Source organism: Halictus rubicundus, chromosome 4 (assembly GCF_050948215.1).
Source record: "Halictus rubicundus isolate RS-2024b chromosome 4, iyHalRubi1_principal, whole genome shotgun sequence".
Taxonomy (NCBI): Eukaryota; Metazoa; Arthropoda; class Insecta; order Hymenoptera; family Halictidae; genus Halictus; species Halictus rubicundus.
Window position 1 is genome coordinate 2290823 of NC_135152.1, and position 19860 is coordinate 2310682.

The 19860-nt window shown below is 50.0% G+C and overlaps 1 protein-coding gene across 1 annotated transcript; it reads right to left on the reverse strand.

Moving 5' to 3' along the window:
- Positions 1–1287: 1287 nt before the first annotated feature.
- On the reverse strand, positions 1288–14793 carry LOC143353176 (dynein regulatory complex protein 9). The gene is made up of 5 exons (XM_076786298.1): positions 14494–14793; positions 11766–12006; positions 11066–11272; positions 9988–10119; positions 1288–1717 (listed from the first exon to the last, which is right to left on the reverse strand). Exons 1-5 carry the CDS (start codon positions 14685–14687, stop codon positions 1520–1522), a joined length of 972 nt encoding a protein of 323 aa, XP_076642413.1. The 5' UTR covers positions 14688–14793; the 3' UTR covers positions 1288–1519.
- Positions 14794–19860: the final 5067 nt, after the last annotated feature.

A 19860-nucleotide genomic window follows, 5' to 3' on the forward strand; every position in this document is an offset into this window, starting at 1 on the left:
GCAGAAAGCTAAGATACCTCGAAGAGAACACAAATCGATCGCGTCAAGAAACTCGTTGTACGCGTTATACCTCGCCAACTAACTTGTGAATGTTAAGGGGGCCGGCATGGTTTGAAATCCATATACGTATGCAAGGGTCAAAATCTAGACAAACTGCCGCTTCAATATTGGAATGAGCAGTTTAGAAGTGGTCAATTGTGTTTCCTAAAAGTCCAATCTACGTCTGTATAGAGCCCAAATTGCGAATTTCTACCTCATCGCGGAGTAATTTGTAATATTCGGCAGAAAATTCGAATTCTGAAGCAAGTATGACGTCACAAGATGGCTGCCGCTGAAAGATTCTCTTAATTTCGAGGGATTTAGTGTTCGTATCGAAAAAAAGGCTCTATACAGACGTAGCAAAGACATGTACAAACACGGTGGTATGCATTTTTAATTGATTACTTACTTATTTAAGACGTAAAATGTCTAGAAAAGAGGCACAGGATAACATAGCGTGACAGTCAAGGCCAAATGCCTGCCGGCCCCCTTAAGTTTGAAATACATTGAAGTGTTGTCCAAAACGTCGAGTTTCATTTCAAATAGACGTAGTTACCCCGTAACTCCGTCAAGGCCCGAATATCGTCCGCGAGCAAGCGAAACGGGATTTACGACCCCGCGAAGTCCGACAGGCGGACTGACGACACTTCGGACGCCTCAAAGTGCGTTCCTAAGGACTTAGGAAAGTTCCTCTGAGCAGAAGTTGTTCTAAGTATACCAAAAGTTGTCTTATTGTTAGTAAAGCCGTCTGGGCGGTTAGTCATCTGGTATTCAGGTTAAACAGCGGTCCCCTCGACGCTAAGAACGGTTGACCACCAGCGAAGTCTTCGCGAAACGGACTGTTCGACCAAACGGAGAATTTATTTGCCGAGTATAGTCGCGGCGGCGGCGGCAATCCAATCTTCTCAAGCTTGAAATAGTAGTGTTCGATGAGGGCGCAGGGAGAGAATGCAACAGAAGTGGACTGGACTGTTTCGTGTTGCATGCGGATGATGGTGGCAAGCCACCGCGAACTATTACGGTGTGCCACGCGGCTTTTCTGACCACCGTAGGATACTCAGGAAGTCCTGCACGGGAAGGGAAATGAGCTTCTTGCGTGAACAATACGACCCCGGTGACCGTTCCTCGGTATCGTGACAGGAATGCCGGTGGACTCGCGATTTCGCGGACAAGATCCTCCATCGAAAACAGGGTACAATATCTGTACATAAATGTATAGTGGACGAAACAATTAAAAAATATCTGGTATACTAAGAAAGGTCCTTTTTAGCGCGAGACAACTCCTACGAGTACACCGTAATTCTGAAAATACAAATTTCTCAAGTAGAAGCAACGTAGTGCCACAGGTCTTTCAAAGAGTTGGCGGGTTCGATGGAACAGAATCGAATTTTTATTCGTTGTTTTTCGGGGAGGAATTTTGATTCGCGAGATCGCCGCAGGTCCTTTCGAAGTCCGGAGGGTTGTTCGGGAGTTGGTGGAGCTATTTCTTGGTCTTGGGCCGCTTCTTCTTTTTCTCCTCGGGTCGATACGGCCCCAACTTCCGGCGCACCATGACGCCTCGCCACCAGGCTTGAATCCTAATCGCGCTTCTTCGCTCGTGCTCCTTCCGCTCCTTCTCTAGCCTGAGCGTTTCCTTTTCCGTCAGACACGTGTCTATGAATTCCTGCTTATGGCGATACTGTAACGGAGTGTTACGTGTTCCACTTAAACCGTATCCGGGAACATCGATTCGCGGTGATTACTGCCGTGCAGAGTCGGAGTCGGGAGCGCGGCCGGGAATAAAAACAGGAATCGGGCAAACGGGCAAACGGGCAAGAAACGTGACCGTTGTCTTTCGAGTTTAATCTTATATTTACGCTCGTTGTATCCGTGTTGTTATTTACTTTCTCACCGTCGCTGCCCATGCCCCGGCGAAGAAAAGGGATCGGTGTCTACAGGATGAATCGGATTCGTTGGATCGAATGAAACGCGGCTGATTAATGGGAGCCGAGCCAATCTGTTGCGGAATATAGCCAAGTGCTGAGTCAGAAGGACTCAGAAAAGGTGCAGTAGAGAAAGAAAAGTGAAATATGTAAGGAAGGAGGATAGTGTGAAGAACGAGAGAGTATATAATGAAAACAAAAGATATATTCACGAACGGTAACAGTAACGGTACAGGAGTGAACGCGAAGCCCGCAGACACTTGTATTAGACGGCGATCAGTCGATCGTAAAGACAATAAATCAGCGCTATGCAAGGATCAGTCGATCACGAGCAGAAGTCAAAGGACACCCGTTTCGGAAACGCAGGTCTACTTATACTAACGCGGGCCGTTGGTTTCGGCAGGATGAGGAGTGGGATTTTCGAAATAGGCAAGGATGAGGCAGAGCAGCCCGTTCGTTAGGACGTCCTAACGGCGTCCCAACGGTCGGGGCTGCGATGGGAACAAAGGGTAGAGGCAGTGGATTTCGGAGTTTGGAAAACAACCAACGGCCCGCGCGGCGCGTGCATGAGAATCGCACGAGAGCCAGTGTTTACAAATTCGAACAGCTGACTGTTGTCGCGCGAGGAAGACGGTGTTTACCGGCGACGGGCAAAAACGCCGATGCGTGATCGCTCATGCACGACGCCGGTGTCGGTGGCAATAATACCCGGATTAAACGGTTAATTCGGGGAATCGACTTATAATGAAGACGGCGACGAGAAATCCGCCGATGCAGATTTTAAACATTCCGCCCGCCTTCGGCTATCGCCGAATGTGGACAGAGCGCGGAAGCGGGGGAATGTCGACGGACGGCGCGACGGCAGGTTATGCCTGGTTCTCTCCGGTCTGGAGAAGTCGGACTATTTTTGTTACCGGCCGGGTGAACGAAGTGGTGGCTGTTCTAACGGTGATGACCCGGACATGGCCGTCGGCTCCAGGGTGGACGTCGGTGATGCGTGCGAGCGGCCACTTCGTGGGGGGGGTGGCTTCGGACTTCACCAGCACGAGGTCCCCGACGCCCAGGGATGGCTGGGTGGTTGTCCACTTCCTTCGCGTTTGAATTTGGTGCAGGTATTCTGCGGACCAACGTCGCCAAAAATGTTCCACCCGCTGTTGGAGTTGTTGCCACCGGGAGAGCCGCGAGGTAGGGACGTCGTGCAGCGTGGGCTCCGGGGTGGCCAGGAGGGGGCCTCCGACGAGGAAGTGTCCCGGCGTCAGGGGGGTCAGGTCCTCTGGGTCGTCCGTCAGTGCCTGGAGTGGACGCGAATTCAGGCACGCCTCCACCTGGCAGAGGAACGTCGCCAGCTCCTCGTACGTGTGAGCGTTGTCGCCGATGACGCGACGGAGATGGTGCTTCACGGAGCGGACGGCTGCCTCCCATAGCCCGCCGAAGTGAGGTGCTCCTGGTGGAATGAATTTCCACCGCACTCCCTCCTTGGACAGCTGTCCGGCGATGGCAGCTGCTTCCTTGGACGATGCCCGGAACATGCGGCGCAGTTCCTGGTCAGCCCCCACGAAATTTGTGCCGCAGTCGCTCGTTACAGAGGCGCATGGTCCCCGTCGGCCAGTGAATCGCCGGAATGCTGCGAGAAAGGCGGCCGTGGTGTAGTCCGACACAGCTTCGAGATGGACTGCCCGGGAGCTGTAACAAACGAAAATGGCCACATACCCCTTGATAGATTTGTGGCCACGTCCTGGCGCCGTTTTTAATTTGAACGGGCCGGCGTAATCCACGCCTGTGTGGGTGAATGGGCGCGATGGCGTGACCCGGTGGAGTGGTAGGTCGCCCATTAATTGGCTGGCGGTTGCCGCCCGCCATCGGAGACATCTGATGCAGCGGGAGACGCATTTCTTCACGTTTTGGCGTCCTTGTGGTATCCAAAATCGTTGGCGGACGGATGCCAGGGTCAACTGCACACCCCCATGCAGTGTCCGTCGGTGGTGCTGCTCGACGATCATCTCGGTCAACTTTGATCCTGATGGCAGAATGATGGGGTGCTGCTCGTCATAGGAGAGCAGGGAGTTTTTTAATCTCCCTCCCACCCGTAGAATGCCCTGGTTGTCGAGGAACGGGGTCGTCGCTCGGAGGGCACTGGACGGTCGAAGAGGTTGTCCATTGTTGAGAGCAGAGAGCTCTCGTTCGAAGGTCGATCCCTGCACAATCTTGATCCAGAGCGCCTCCGCTTGGCTCACCTCCTCTGGATGCAGGATCGGGAAGACGTCTCCTGGTGACGGAGCTGGTCGACGTCTCGTCCAACGCAGACACCAGGCAGTGACCCTCAAAAGTCGGGTCAGCGATGAGTAACGATGCAGCAGGGACTCGTGCTCCGTGTCGGCTATCCGGGTGTGGAAGCTGGTCGTCGTCGGGGCCCGCTCCTCCTCGGTGGTGTCGAGCGTGGGCGAGGTCGTGTCCCACGTCGTGGGATGTTCGGTGAGCCACGCGGGTCCGTGCCACCATAGGGGGTGACTCGCGAGCTGGCTGGCGGGAATGCCTCGCGAGGCACAGTCGGCAGGGTTGTCCTGGCTGCCGACGTGGTGTAGGCGGACGTCCGGTACAGTTCGGTGGAATTCAGCCACCCTGTTGGCGACAAAAGTACGCCACCGCGTCGGTTCACCGTGTAGCCATGCGAGGGTGACGGTGGAGTCTGACCAGAGGTGACTCGTGTCGAACTGCAGTCCCATCTCGCGGCGTAGGTGGGATAGCAGTCGGGCCCCCAGTACTGCAGCGCACAGCTCGAGCCGTGGGAGAGACAGGCTCTGGAGCGGCGCTGTCTTTGTTTTTGCTGCAACCAGAGTGACCTGTGTCCGGTGTGGGTTGCTGGTCCGGATGTAGGCGGCTGCAGCGTAGGCTCGTTCGGAGGCGTCCACGAAGACGTGGAGTTGCTGAGTGGTCGTAGCTGTCTCCGTGCCCAGCCATCGTGGGAGCCTCAGCGACGTTAGGTTGGCCGCGTCGGCGGAAAGTTTCCTCCACGTTTCAGCTGCGGTCGATGGAAGCTGCTCGTCCCAGTCGAGGCGGTGCTGCCACAGCTGCTGAAGGAATATTTTCCCTCGGATGGTCGCGGGTGCCAGCCATCCGAGGGGGTCGAACAATTTTGCCACCTGGGACAACACATACCGCTTCGATAGTGTCGGAAGTGGAGACGTCGGAGGGCCCTGGAAACTGAAGGTCAGAGTGTCAGACTGTGTGTGCCACTTCAGCCCCAAGGCACTGCATCCCAGCTCTGGCTGCCAAGGTAACGTGGAGGACAGGGCAAGGTCCTCGTCGGGCAGGTGCGAGGTCAGGGCGGTGCTGTTGGCGCTCCACTTTTTTAGCGTGAAGCCGCCCGCCCTGCAGATTCCGACGAGTTCCTCCTGGGTTTGTCGGGCCTCGTCCTCGCTATCGGCTCCGGACAGGATGTCGTCCACGTAGGTGGCTTCCCTCAGGATGGCGGCACCTCGTGGGAATTGCTCCTCTTCGTCGTCCGCAAGCTGCAGCAGGGTGCGGATGGCCAGAAAAGGGGCGCAGGTCAGTCCGTATGTGACGGTGGTGAGGTGGAACACCTGGATCCTCTGGTCCGGGTTGTCCCTCCAGAGCACTCGCTGGTAGTCCCGGTCGTCGGGATGCACCTGGATTTGGCGGTACATCTTTTCCACGTCCGTAAGGAAAGCGAACTTGTGTCGCCTCCACCGCAGTAAGATGTCCATGAGGTTGCGCTGTAACTTGGGACCAGCGGAGAGGAGGTCATTCAACGAGCGGCCGGTCGAAGATGGTCGGGACCCGTTGAAGACCACCCTCAATTTTGCGGAGGCGCCCGTGCCCTTCATTACTCCGTGATGAGGCAGGTAAAAGTGCGGCGCTTGGGGACACTCGAGTTCCCTGGCGACCTCCTGCATGTGGCCGAGCTGCAGGTACTCTCTCATGAAGTTGTGATAGTGGTCACGGAGGGTCGTACTGGTCTGGAGGCGTCGTTCGGTGGACAGCAGGATGCGTCGGGCAACGCTGTGCGTCTCCCCTAATCCGTGGACTGCGTCCTTGAAGCAGAGGCGAACCACGTACCGTCCGTCCGACTGCCGGTAGTGGGTCTGACGAAACCCCTCGTCGCAGGCCTCTTCTTCTGCGTTCCAGTGCCTGGTGGTCGTTGGAACTTCCTCCTGTTCCCAGAAGCGACGCACCAGAGCGGCCAGATCGTCCGTGGTGGTCGTGTGAGTGGAGACGATTCGGGAGGGTGATCCTCCTCTCGCAGTCGGCCCTGAAAGAATCCACCCGAAGATGGTTTCTTGAGCGACTGGAGCGTGTTGTCCACCGCGACGTATCCCTTCCAGAAGAATCTGGGGATACACATCCGCTCCGAGCAGGAGCTCGATCGGTGTCGCCGAGGTTGCCCTGGGGTCTGCGAGCGGCAGGCCGTTGATGTGGGGCCAGCGCGGAGTGTGGGTGGCACCAGAGGGCTTGTAGGCCGTCAGCCTGGGCAGCACCAGTGCCTCCACCGTGCATGACCGTCCGAGTCCGGGAACGGTTGACGTCAGGGTCAGTCTGACCTTTCCTCGGGAGGTTGCTGTGGCCTTTCCTCCGGCGCCGAGGACCAGGCGCGAACACGACGTCCGAGGAAGTCGCATCGTCTGGGCCAGTGCTTCGCTGATGAGCGACACCTCAGAGCAGGGGTCAATCAGTGCGCGAGCTGTGACCATCCGGCGTCCTGCAGTCGCTGTGACCAGGGCGGTGGCGAGCAAGACAGGAACTGAGTCCGAGGTGGAGTTGAGCCTCTTCGTGGTGTGCAGCGTTGCGACCGTCGATGCGTTGCTGGATCCGTCGGACGCCTCGTGCAGCATCGTGTGGTGTGGTTGGGCACACCGTTGGCACCGCTTTGCCGACGGACAGTTCCCGACGGTGTGCGGACCGAGGCAGTTTTTACACCAGCGGCGACTCGTGACCATTTGGAGACGGGCTGCAGGGGTCAAGGATCGGAACGCGCTGCAAAAACACAAAATGTGGTCTCCTTGGCACAGGTTGCACCGAGGCCTCGATGCGGCGTCCGTGGCGGTGTGTAGCGCCTTGACCTTCGTGGGCGGCGGTTTTGATGGTGCGGGAGAGCGAGTCCCCTGACGGAACTCGAAAGCCTCGAGAGTTCTCGTCGTCGTCTCGAGAAATTCGAGGAGTTCCGAGAAGGCGGGGAGATTCACGCTGTTTCCCAGGGACTTTTCCCACTCCTTCAAGGTGTGTCTGTCCAGTCGACGGATGGTGTGGTGGACGATCCAGTGGGATTCGTCGGTGACTGGTACCCCGAGGCTGTTCAGGACCGCCGTCGCGTTGCACGTGGAGTTCAAGAGGCCCTTGAGCTCCGTTGCACTGTGATTGACACATGGCTTGATGTTGTACAATGCGTCGAACTGCGCGGCAACCAGAAGTCGTCGATTCTGGTAGCGGTGCTCTAGCAGTTTCCAGGCCTGGTCAAAGTTGGCGGCAGTGACGGGAATCCGTTGAATCAGCTGCGCTGCTTCCCCGGTGAGGCTCGCCGACAGGTAGTGGAAGCGCTCTGCATCCGTCCAGGCCTCGTCGTCGATGACCAAGGACATGAAGAGGTCCCGGAATCGCGTCCAGTCAGTAAATTGACCGGAGAACGTGGGCAGTGTGATCCGTGGCAGTGACGATCGAGGTCTGGGCCCTGGCGTGGGTGGATGTCCTGCAGTTGAGGGTGCCTGACTCTGCTCGACGTCTTCGAGCATCGTGGACAGAATTCCCTTCTGATTGCAGTACACATCCTGCGTTTGGTCGAAGAAGTCCTCGGTGAAGTAGTCCACCTGACGGTTCTCCTCAGTAGTGGAGGCGATGATTTGAGCGTCGCGGTCTTGAAACTGCGCCCAGGCCTGGTCCAAACAAGACAGTTTGGCCAAAATCGTCCCCTTGTTGATATTCGCTTTGCCCTGTTTCCGGAGATTGTCCACGGTTCGTGCGATGCGCCCGAACAGAATGTGTTGATGGGCGATAAGCGAGTCCATGACGAGTAGAAAGGAGAAGAAGAGAAAGGAAAAGTATACAAGAAAAGAGATGGAGAAGTGCGCGTGGATGGAAAGGTGGAAAGGTATCCGGCTCGAAGGACCAAATGTTGCGGAATATAGCCAAGTGCTGAGTCAGAAGGACTCAGAAAAGGTGCAGTAGAGAAAGAAAAGTGAAATATGTAAGGAAGGAGGATAGTGTGAAGAACGAGAGAGTATATAATGAAAACAAAAGATATATTCACGAACGGTAACAGTAACGGTACAGGAGTGAACGCGAAGCCCGCAGACACTTGTATTAGACGGCGATCAGTCGATCGTAAAGACAATAAATCAGCGCTATGCAAGGATCAGTCGATCACGAGCAGAAGTCAAAGGACACCCGTTTCGGAAACGCAGGTCTACTTATACTAACGCGGGCCGTTGGTTTCGGCAGGATGAGGAGTGGGATTTTCGAAATAGGCAAGGATGAGGCAGAGCAGCCCGTTCGTTAGGACGTCCTAACGGCGTCCCAACGGTCGGGGCTGCGATGGGAACAAAGGGTAGAGGCAGTGGATTTCGGAGTTTGGAAAACAACCAACGGCCCGCGCGGCGCGTGCATGAGAATCGCACGAGAGCCAGTGTTTACAAATTCGAACAGCTGACTGTTGTCGCGCGAGGAAGACGGTGTTTACCGGCGACGGGCAAAAACGCCGATGCGTGATCGCTCATGCACGACGCCGGTGTCGGTGGCAATAATACCCGGATTAAACGGTTAATTCGGGGAATCGACTTATAATGAAGACGGCGACGAGAAATCCGCCGATGCAGATTTTAAACACAATCAATCCCGGCTAGGAAAAGCTTCGCGTTCTTATCCGAAGTAAAAATGCTCAAAAATCTAAACGGCGATAAATAATCTCTTTTTAATATCGCCGCGGCGAGATTAGCGAGATACTTTTAATGCATTGTGATCGGAGAGCTCGAGAGGGTTTTTTTTTTATTTTACGGGAGAGACCGGAGAATTATGGGATCGCATGATGCGGAACTTTTCTCTCTCTCTCTCTCTCTCTCTCTCTCTCTCTCTCTCTCTCTCTCTCTCTTCTCCTCTTCTGTTCGCACTCGAGAAATTTCACATGATTTAGAGTGGCCAGAAACAGGTTCTTGACACGAGTTATCGATTTCCCCGGCAGAATATCCGCATTGCACGTAGATTCTAAGCCTACGGGAGCAAGCTACACAGGCACGATTTCCAATAGGCTTAACGCGATTAACGCCGGTTAATCACCGGTTCACGCCGAATAGTTAATGAGACAGTTATTGCGTGCGGCCACGGAACGAGCGGCTCGTTCTTTCTCGAGTCCGCGAATCGAGTTAATCGCGGAATTTTTCATAGCACCGGTTTTACACCGTTCTCCCTTATTTCATCGAGCGTGCAAATTAACGAAAATCTTCCGGTACTTCTCTCCGCACAATAAGGAATCTTTGCAAAGATTCACAGTCGGCTAATTAGCCGGCGTGGAGACGGGAAAGGTAACTTTGCAGAGATTCCGGGCCAGCACCGTGAAGAATGGCCCTTGAACGCCTCGCTCGGTTAAGAGTAAACGTCTAACATCTCGGAAACTCGAGGAATAGGGAGATTAACTGCGGGTATCGGCTCGCATCAACAGGTTAAACTTTCGTTTTTCGAAGAGTGATCACCGGACTGCGGATCTTGTGCAACTGTGACAGAAATGAATCGACGAACCCAATATATTTGCATCATTACCGTATATATACGCCCAACTTCTGACCGTTTGAAATTGTTACACTATTTATAATTGTTACACTATTTTCAGCTTAGTTGAATTATCCAAATAGAAAATTAATGTCTATTTATCTCCTGCTTTTGATAATGGTCTGAGTAGATTTTTATTTTGTATAAGAATTCACGGTCCAGTGATAATTCTTCGTGGAGGTTTTGCTTAATGGGATTCGTCAATGTTTGGAAAAGCGGGGAAAGAAGCTTCGAACTGTTTGGAAGGCTAGAGTACCTCTTCTTCGAGTTCCTCCAATTCTTTCCCTCGAGCTGCTATCTCGATGTGTAGCCGGCGAATCTCTTTCTCGTAGATTTCCTTCTCCCGGAAGTATCGTCCCTCCCATTCCTTCGTCTTCTTCTCGAACGACTGGAAAAAAGGGTTCGGAGACGCGAGCTAATTATTGCCGTACACCGGTACATTCAATCCACCGCGCGGGATTTCGATCTTCTCTGTCGTAGGACAAACGCGACCGATAATTGAGCTGTTCCGGTTCACCGTGTACTTCGGAAAGTAGAGTCGAGGTTTCTTCGGTGCCGCGAAATTGGAAACCCGATTCGAGCCTTAACAAACCCCGGTTAATTGACGACCTCCGCCGCAGCATTCTACTTTGAACACGGTTTTCAACTCGTTCGTTTTCTCGTGTTCGCACCTTCGCCGGAAGACTGTCCGTTTATGATGGAGCGTGCGCGAATATGCTCGGTTCGCTTATTAACTGCTCGAACGCGTTTAAAATAAAAGAAAAGAGTCTCGCAGAAACATTATTAAAAACTTTATCTAGCCGTGCAGTTTTACCGCTCGGATTTCCTATAAACGCGCAAACATCCGCTGTATCGTTTCAGTCGACTGACAGAGCGATTGTGTTTCAAACGGAAGAACAAGATCGCAGACAAAAATTTGTTCGAAATGATCAAGTTGTAAGGGACGAATTGTTACTTTTGAGTTCTCTTAATCCGTCTACTGTTTCAAATCGCGCCTACCCATTTTTGTCATAATTGCATAAAATCCACAATCTACTGATCGCCCGGATATCAACATTTATCGACAGTCGCGCCTCTATGTTCAACTTTGAACATAAGTAAGAATGAGCAGGTCGAGTGTAAAACAGCGAAGGCATTAGAAGGACGGAAGAATGCGGTCATGTTGTTTTCAAGTAATAATGTTATTAGAAGACATTTTATGGCTTATTTTAAATAACGAACCATCGAGCTTTTGCCGTGCTGTTCTTCGACAGAGAAGATCCTAGAACATAGATTTTGGTTCGAAAACCGAGCATACTCTCGGTTGAAAATTGCGCGTGGGCGCGGCCACTCACCTCGGTATCCAGTATCAGGAACTTCGTTCGCTCGTTATGAACGCGTCGCTCGTTTTTTTCGCGCACGCGGCACTCGTTTAATACCTTCTCCAACTTTTCTATTTCCATGTTAGCGCGCAACGCGTTCTGCTCGTACCTCGCCGCTTCCCAGGCGGCAACATAATCCAGCTCCGCGTCCGCAATTAATTTCAGTTTCTCTGTCTCTCGCTGCGGTGTTTGAAAAGCATGGAATTACTATATCGCCGCGAATTAAAAACACGCTCGTCGGCGGAGAGCCGCCGGATCGTTCTGCGAATTTCATTTTCAACGTTAACCAACTATTAAATCTTTAAAGAAGCGGCGAACTCCCGATGCGCCGAGAGGATTTTCGTTTGCCGACAGATCCGGGATTTCCATTCGTATCTGTATCTGGCACGGTTCTCGGTTGAATTGTGTATTTTTTCTAGACAATGAAACCATTTTTAACGAAATCAGAACGGTCAAAAGAATTTTAACCGACAAGACTCGGAGAACGCTGCAGCGCTAAATCGATCGGTGAATTACGCTCTGTAACAGTGATTCGTAAGGTGTTTCTTTAGCTTGGATAACTGTGCGAATGTTCCAAGAATATTTACCGAAGCAAAGTCGCTTGTTGAAAAGTTACAACTAGTTTTCTTTATGATTTTCTCACTGCGAGAACAGTCTAGTTTGTGAGTGTTACCTGTTCTGCGGCCAGCTCGTTCAGAATCCGCTTCTCCTCCAGCTGGTCCGCGGTCTTCTCTTGGGCGATCGTTTGCCGCAACTCGTCCGCAAGTTTCTCGAGTCTCTCGCTTTCCTCTCGCACAGCCTGCTCCTCTTTCCCCTGGCCGAGCAATTTTTCGACCTCCCTGGTCAATACCACGAACGTTCCTTTCTCGCGTATCTCCTGCTTCAGCTCTTCCATAATTTTCCCCATGTGTAGACTGCGAGAACGTTATCGGTTTCAGTGGAAACTCACTTTTCACCGCGCCGTTTACTTTCGCTCAGCGTTTTCCAAACTTACTATACCCTGGCAGCTGTTCCGAGCATTTAACACGATGAACGCCGCGCGTTATCAAGGACAATTGTTAGTTATCGGATAATGAGGTTCTCGTCGTACACTATAATCCAGTTTATTAATAATGAATTATTAAGAATAATTTTTAAGCGATACGATGGTGTCGGTCACCGGTGACCACCATGGCTTTCAACGTGTTAGCGCTTCCTAGATTGCAGATCTTTCTGGAAAATAAAAATTGTCTGCATCTATATAGCAAAGATTACGAGCCGAGGACTTAATCTTCTCATTGGTGCTATATATCTCGAATTTCCAAAGGTCAGTAAAAGCAACGTACGCTTCGCCAGACACTCGTAAAAGGAAGCTCTCGCGGTGAAGACAGCCGTTCAAGCAAATAAAAGATTCGCAGTTCGCGAAACGCTGTGCGTCGCGAGCTGTCGATTCCGTCGATTTTTCCCGACTCGATCGACCCGCGGAAGGTTGAGAATCGCTCCCGGATAAATCATATCGACATCTTTATCACGGTCGAATCTATGGCAGCCGGGTTGGAACGGGTTTCGATCGAGAAATCCGCCGGTTAACAGGTTCAGTAGAGGAAACATCGCGTTCCTCGGCGTACCATAACATTAAGTTGCCCCCGTTTTATGTGCACCGAGAAGATCCGAATCGAATCGAGCCGAATCGAAAGGAATTCCCCGGAAAATCGAAGAGAAAGAGCAGCCGCCACGCTCCTCCGGAGTCCCGGACTCGTCGCAGCTGTCTTCGTAAAGTTTCGCAGACGCAGCTTGTTCTTTCAGTTGCTCGATTCTCGCGACGTCACCGGGGCTGAGCTGCATATCCGACAGTTCCGAGTCACTGGCACGCGGACGGACATGCAACATACAGGAATTCTTATTCCTTCGCCCGACTCTTCCTTTGCCCTTTTCCTTTTTGCTCTTTATTCGCCCGTCCGTCGCGTCGCGACGCTCGAACAATCTTTTCGTCGACGCCCTGCCGCGCGGACGAACAGGTGCAACGAATTTTCTTACGTTCGCCCGAGGCTCGATAAATATGTCCACGGACCGTGAAATCGATGCGTCTATTAGTTTCGTCCCAGGAAATTCTCGAGCCCATCCGTTTCTACTCGTGGACGGACCCACGAAGACGAAGATTTCTGTTAGACGATTGCAGGAGATCCTGCCCGATTTGAAAATCAAATGCGAGCAGCTACATTTTAAGATAACAGTTTTGAACTGCATTTTCTACAATCGTCTCTCAACGTAGCCGGAGGATTTCTTTATCGTACGAACCACGTCGTTCCTAAGGTCTCTGAAAGTCGAGCACGAACTTTTGCATTCATCCAGTGCATTACACTGTCCAACAAACAATTATCGATAATCCGATTCTCTTATAAAGAGAGTCTACAGAAACGTTCCACATGCGAATCGTTCGCATAGTGTTCGTGCCCAGAGCGGGACAAATTCTTGAAGCTGAAACATCGACTATAACAATCGTCTTGTTGCACAGTGTCGTTAGTTCTTTCTAAGCTGAGATGAAATTCTATTATTGTGGACGTTACTTCGAAGAAAACTGACTATTTCACACTAAACCTACCGAGCACTGAAAATAGTTACTATGCGTTTACTTATAAAAATGACACACGGTCGAATTTATTTGGCTTATTATGTATGCTTCAATAAAGAAACGCGCATGGAAGCTTCTTTATAAATTTCATAATTTTAACCCATTAACGCCCAAGAATTTTTTTTTAAACAAAATGAATAAAACACACATAACTGTACTTAGATATTTATTAGAAGTAAATCCATATATGACAGTAATAGAAAAACAATAACAGGAAGCGATATATATGTGCTCAATCGAATACAATGGGCTTATGAATGATATTGGATGAAACAGTCCCTTTCAGTACACAATGTAACCTTACACTTAATGCATGCCCATCTCACCCTCATATGACTATCGTTTCTACACTGTACTGAACGGATATCAACAGAGCGTGCAGGGACTCGCAGTATACCGGACTGCAGAATCAAAATATGTGCGAATATCTCATTTATGGTCGGTAAAAAAGAGATAACCATTAGTAATACAGCTTTCTACATGTTTAGTGAGTACTTCTAGACAATCTAGACAATCATAGATGGCGCTAGCAGCAAACAAATATAATCTTGTTATCCTGTACTCAAGCGAGTACAATGGGCGCTAACGGGTTAAAATACAAAATCTGGAAACGATCATTTGACCGGTAAAATGGTAGGTTCGGTGTTAACAAATAAAATCAGATATAAGACTGTGACCTTTTCGATCTCGGTCGAGTATTAGGAAAGACCCGGTTTCATAATTGATCAGAATTAATTCCATCTATGATATTTTATGGAAACGGCTCTCTGCGCGCCAGGATGCAACGTACTCGGTATCGGAAAGAATGCAGCCGTCGATGTCGTTATCATATTCCGGTGGGTTTTCGAGAACGTCGTGATAAATGGCCAGAGCGTTCGTGTAGTCCTCGAGCGCGGCTAGAATCGTTGAGCGGTCCTGCGGGGACAATTGCGAGACGACGACACTGCTCGTGCTCGCGGCCGTGCTCGTTTCGATCGCGGCCATTCAGCTTCTCCGAGCAACTTTTTCCACCGTTTTCGCGGCTCCTCCCTGCGGGTTCAACCTTTGACTTGAAATCCGATCGGTTCTGATTCGAAATTAATTCAACCTGTTAACCGGGCAACATCGTACCGGGACATAGCTGCCCGCCCGCGCCGCGTGTCTCATTGATTTTTCATATTTCCTGTTCATTGAATCGCAGCCCCCGCAAACCACAACTTATTCGGGCTTCGTACGGCCAGAAATCAATTGGGTAGCTCCTTTACCCGGTCAACAGGTTCGCATCAATTCGCAATGAAATTTTTCGACCACATCCTCTTAACCGAGAGCGACTTTTAGCGATGTTAGCAACCGGTCAATTCAAACCGTTTATTTATTCCCGTCTTTCTCCGGTACGATCCTCCTTTGAACCTTTTCAGCTCCAAGACGGCGAAATTCAATTCAACCATGAACGAATGAATACGGAATGTTTCTTTTCTGTATTTAACGAGCAAGGTAACCCGAGCTGCCGTTTCGTAATGGGTTTATTTGCAGCTCCGTATCGTTTGTCGCGGCAATCCCATCGTTAGAGACACGATCGGACGTTCTGAACTTTGTAGATCCATCTTGTTCGGCGTGCGTTCGATTTTCATGGCGCGATACACAGATGTTGCTTCGAACGCAGCGGCAGGTGTTCCGCCGTGTAGCGCTTCGAATTCATCCGCATAAACCCCGAAATTACCAGCCCGTATTTTCCTTTTCCCCGGTTTCATTTTCGGAAATTTCTTGTCTCGAGCGTCTCTCGTAAAATTCGCGAACTTTTGCGAGAAGCCGATGGCCGCGTTTGCGCGCTGGATTTACGAGAATCTGATAGTTTCGGAGTGGGGGAAGTATAAATAAATCACCTGTAAGATAATGCGATGCGACTGCAAAATACATAGTTTCGCATTTTAATAGGGTTTATCAGTTTATCACTAGGAGAACTGCTTTGCGCTTGCTTTACCAGGAGAAGTGGTTCAAGCAATATTTAATAAATAAATAGTTTCAGAGCGAAGCCCACTGGAACTGAAACGGTTGACAGCAGGACACCGATCGAACGAGTTCGAGATACAATGAGCGCGATGCGCAGAATGAAATGATAATTGTTTGTTTGTTGGTTCTCACCCAGAAGACTCGAGGTCCGATTAGGAGGCGGCGATGGGCGATTTGCAGAGACTTCGATTCTAAATCGTGAAACTGATCATGATTGGAGGAAAACAAATCGTGATACGGCGCGCTTTGGCAGCGACTAAATGCTGCTCGATAAAGGCAGGCTCGCGGAGCTTTAAAACACGTGATGTGATACGGTTTGATCCATTGGCCCGCGTTGCCCGTGGAAACGAGCGTCGGGACGCCTACCGGCCCGACCGTATATTTATACCCTCTCGTTGTTACGAGGGAATTTCACAGTACTTAGCAATTTCTGCTTCTTTCCTGGGGGAACCGCCATCGATAACGACCTCTCCCACCGTTACGGGCTAACATTTTTCTAGCATTGATTTGTAGAACCCCGCCGAACCTTCGCCTCGCACCTCGGCGAAACGGCTTCCCCGGGACGCGTAAAATTTCTACGATGCTGGAACACCTAATTTCTGGAATGTCCGTTTCGATGACACGGGAGAACGTCACGCTACTCCGCGGGCTCCGAGGGACGATAAAAGCGCAATTATTTTCCCGGAATGCGATGGAAAAGTTCTAAGAAGAGCAGACAAATCGACGAGCGCACCTGCTAGCATATTCGGAATGGTTGGCCTTAGACGATCGTAACTTTAAAACGGATGCACGAAACGGGAAAAATCAAACGCTGTTTTGCAACCAGAAATCGATGTTTATATCAGGCGTACAAAAATTGCCGAAAATATTAATTGGTAACCATGTAAAATAAGGTAATACAGTGATTTCTCTATATATGTCGCCAAGGTCCCGCTACCGCGTGGTATACTCCGTAAGGGGCCACGAAGCTCGAGAGGCCTCGGACGCCGGACATGTATCGAGAATTTACTGTACTTCATCTACTTCATCTGCTGTTAACTAATAAGTTCATGCCGCTTAACTAAATTATAAGACTTGATCATGTGGAATATTTTTCGGACGAGAGTCAACGCGTTAACGTTTTAGATGCTGGAGCTATCTAAAATTTTGACCATTTTCTAGCAGGTCTGCTCTCGTTGGAGGACGCTCTAGAATTGCGGAAGAGCGCGCAAAGCTCGAGGGTCTTAGTTCATCAGTCATCCGGAGGGGGGGGGGGGGGTTAAAAAGGATTTCCATCCGCGACAGCCTGTATAGTATATAATATACAAAGTTTCGCAACAGCCTGTATAATTAGCAGTTCCATTTGGAGGGACCCTCGACCGCGTCCGGCTCTCATTCTTATTATTAATAATCTTAGCTGCTTCGGTTTTCCGGTCGCGGTGGAAGTTTCAAGTATCCAAATGGGGGGGAACGAAGAACTGCGATGGAGAAGGTCGAGAAGAAGAACTGTCAAGCAGTCAAGTTCTAGGAAAGACAGCCGCCGCGTTAAAGCTTCGCCGAACAATTCGTCGTGGAAGGATATCCTTATGGACACTGTGGACGACTTTTTCTTCGTCCATCGCACCGCCCTGGCCCGTCGACTCTCTTTCCCGTCTCGGTCGGTCAACGAGGGAAGAAAGCTTCACCGGGGCACGTACCGGTCTGATTGGAAAACTTTTTCGTAGCTCACGGACTTTAATCGAATCTGCATTAACGAACGGCTTCTTCGTCGTAGGTCGATTTAAAATCGGGCTCCGTCCCGGGCTCTCGTCTCTGTATCGCTTCGATCTCGGCTATAGCGAAGCGAAAACGCCCACGAACGCCGAGGTACGCGTAACGAGCATCAGACGCGTCAGCAAACAATCCAATGTTTCGTCGCGAAATTAACGTTTGCTATAACAGAATCGAAGAGTTACAGTGTATCGAATTCAACTGGGATCGAAAAGTCATTTTTCCTCCGCGGTCTCTCCACGTAGTTTTCGTTGCGATCGTTTCCCGTCGATTCCATTAGGTTTCGACTTCGGTGCGTTGGAATGCTCGAATTCGGAACACAGTCTTCGGTGGCTAAATTTTAATAAAATTGGCACACATCATCCATTGCGGAGCAAGTAGACGCACCATTTCTTCGTACGTTAGAGATCTGTAAAGATAAGATAAGCTCGGTTCAGATCCGAGCCTTTGAACGGGATGAATTCTTTCATAATGTAATCTAAATTAAGTTAATTTATATTCGTACAGGGAAACCTCTAGATTTGTAATCTTTCCCACCGTTCAATCCTCTTTACTTTTAGTTTGTCAATTTTCAACATTTTCCAGTAGTTTTTGTAATTTCCTTGCCGGAATTTCGATTGGTCTGCGTTAATAACAATTAATATGGAGGCGCACGACAAATTGCCATTCTGGTTTTTAAGGGAGACAATTTACTGTCGTTTTCATGAATGAAATGATTTTCATAAAGCCGGAGCCGGAAGTGCCTCCGACGAGATAACCCGCGGCAAAGACCGGCCCCGGTCATTGCAGCGCGCCAACTTCAAATTACACCTAATTTGCATTCCCGTGGTCGCCGGAACTCGACGAGACGTCGTTTTTAAAATCTCCGCTAGATTTCATTTACGATAACTCGTAGGTCGCTTTCGACGATAACTCGTCTCACCCTCGATCGGAACAAAAAATCGCGACACGAAGTTAACGGGTTTTATATTTAGAATTTTCGTCGCTCCTCCCGACCGAAAAGTTCGCTAACTTTCTTTAATTACTCGACTATGGAATGCATTCCGAACTGGAAGCATTCTGAGCTAGAACGTCATCGCATGGACTGCGGATCTTCGCGCGGAATAAAAATTTTCTGCGTGGTTCCAGTATAATTCATCTTCAGAGAAGAATCGTACCGATAGTCTGTCCCTTGCTTTAACACTAAACCTACCACGCGCGGTCAAATGACCGTTTTTGAAATTTCGTTTAGAATTTCTTGCATACGACGTTACTGTATCGCTATGCAACTTATTGACTTTTCCTATAATATACATACAACCCATTTTTCAATATTCACAACTCTCTTTATTGTTTACTTTCCGAAAAAATTTCATAGCATGTCTTTCTATATTAACCCTTAGCACTCGAATGGCGACTGTAAAGCGCCACTAAAAATTGCTGTATCATTATTCAAAAGATTTTTTACATTATTATATTTGTTTGTATTTAATAAATTACTAAACACTTCAGTATTGTACGAGTAAATTGCATCACTTTGGTATGTATAACATGAAAAACAAAATATGTAGAATGGAAATATTCTAGGTCGGAAGAAATGTTTCGTTTTGGAGTTAAAATAGCTTCGAGTGCAAAGGGTTAAGATATACAAGGTATACATGAAATGTCGGTAGGTTTAGTGTTCACATCGTATTAGTTTCACGAGGTCTACTAAAGATACTGTTCTTCGCTCTAGTCTTTTTTAAAATTGAACCTGAGGTTTGCCTCTACAACTTCCGCTAACTCTCAACCTTACTTTCAAACTGGATTTTCCTTCGTTCGAATTTCAACCAGCCAATCCAAAAGAACTGTGCAAAATAAGAATCCTCTGTTGTACAGTTTCGAACAAACTCTATCTTCCAGTTCAAAAGGCCCGTAGTCTCGAGTAAACTTATTAGGAGTAAAAAAAAGGGGGATCGTTTCGATAAGCAGTTTCCGGCATAAAAGTTCACGCGCGCTTAACGCCGAGCAGCAAACAAGACGAGTATAAACAAGCCTGCCAGCTCGGAGCTATTTTATTAGATTTTAATGGTTCGCCTCCGAATTGGAAATATTAATTTTGCGGAGGATTTCGTGGAAATTCGGTCCGTGCGTTCGGTGCGGTTCCGAAGTGGGGGCGAGCGGGTGCAAGTGGCGCGCATGCGTGTTATCAAGGCGGCGTCGCGCATGCGCGTTGCCGCGGCGAGTGTGGCGAGGCGCGAGGGCGGTGTCGGTGGTGGAAGCAGGGAAACATTTTCTACCCTCTGCGAGGTGGTAGCTCGTCGTTGTCATCGTACGGCCGTCTGTCGTTTCGTTTGCTGGCATCCTCGCGTCGTCGGTTAGTGAGTGTCGTTCGAATCCTGGGCCGAGAACGGTCACGAGAGCTTTCGCCGAATAATCGGGTCCTCCTTGGTTACGGGTG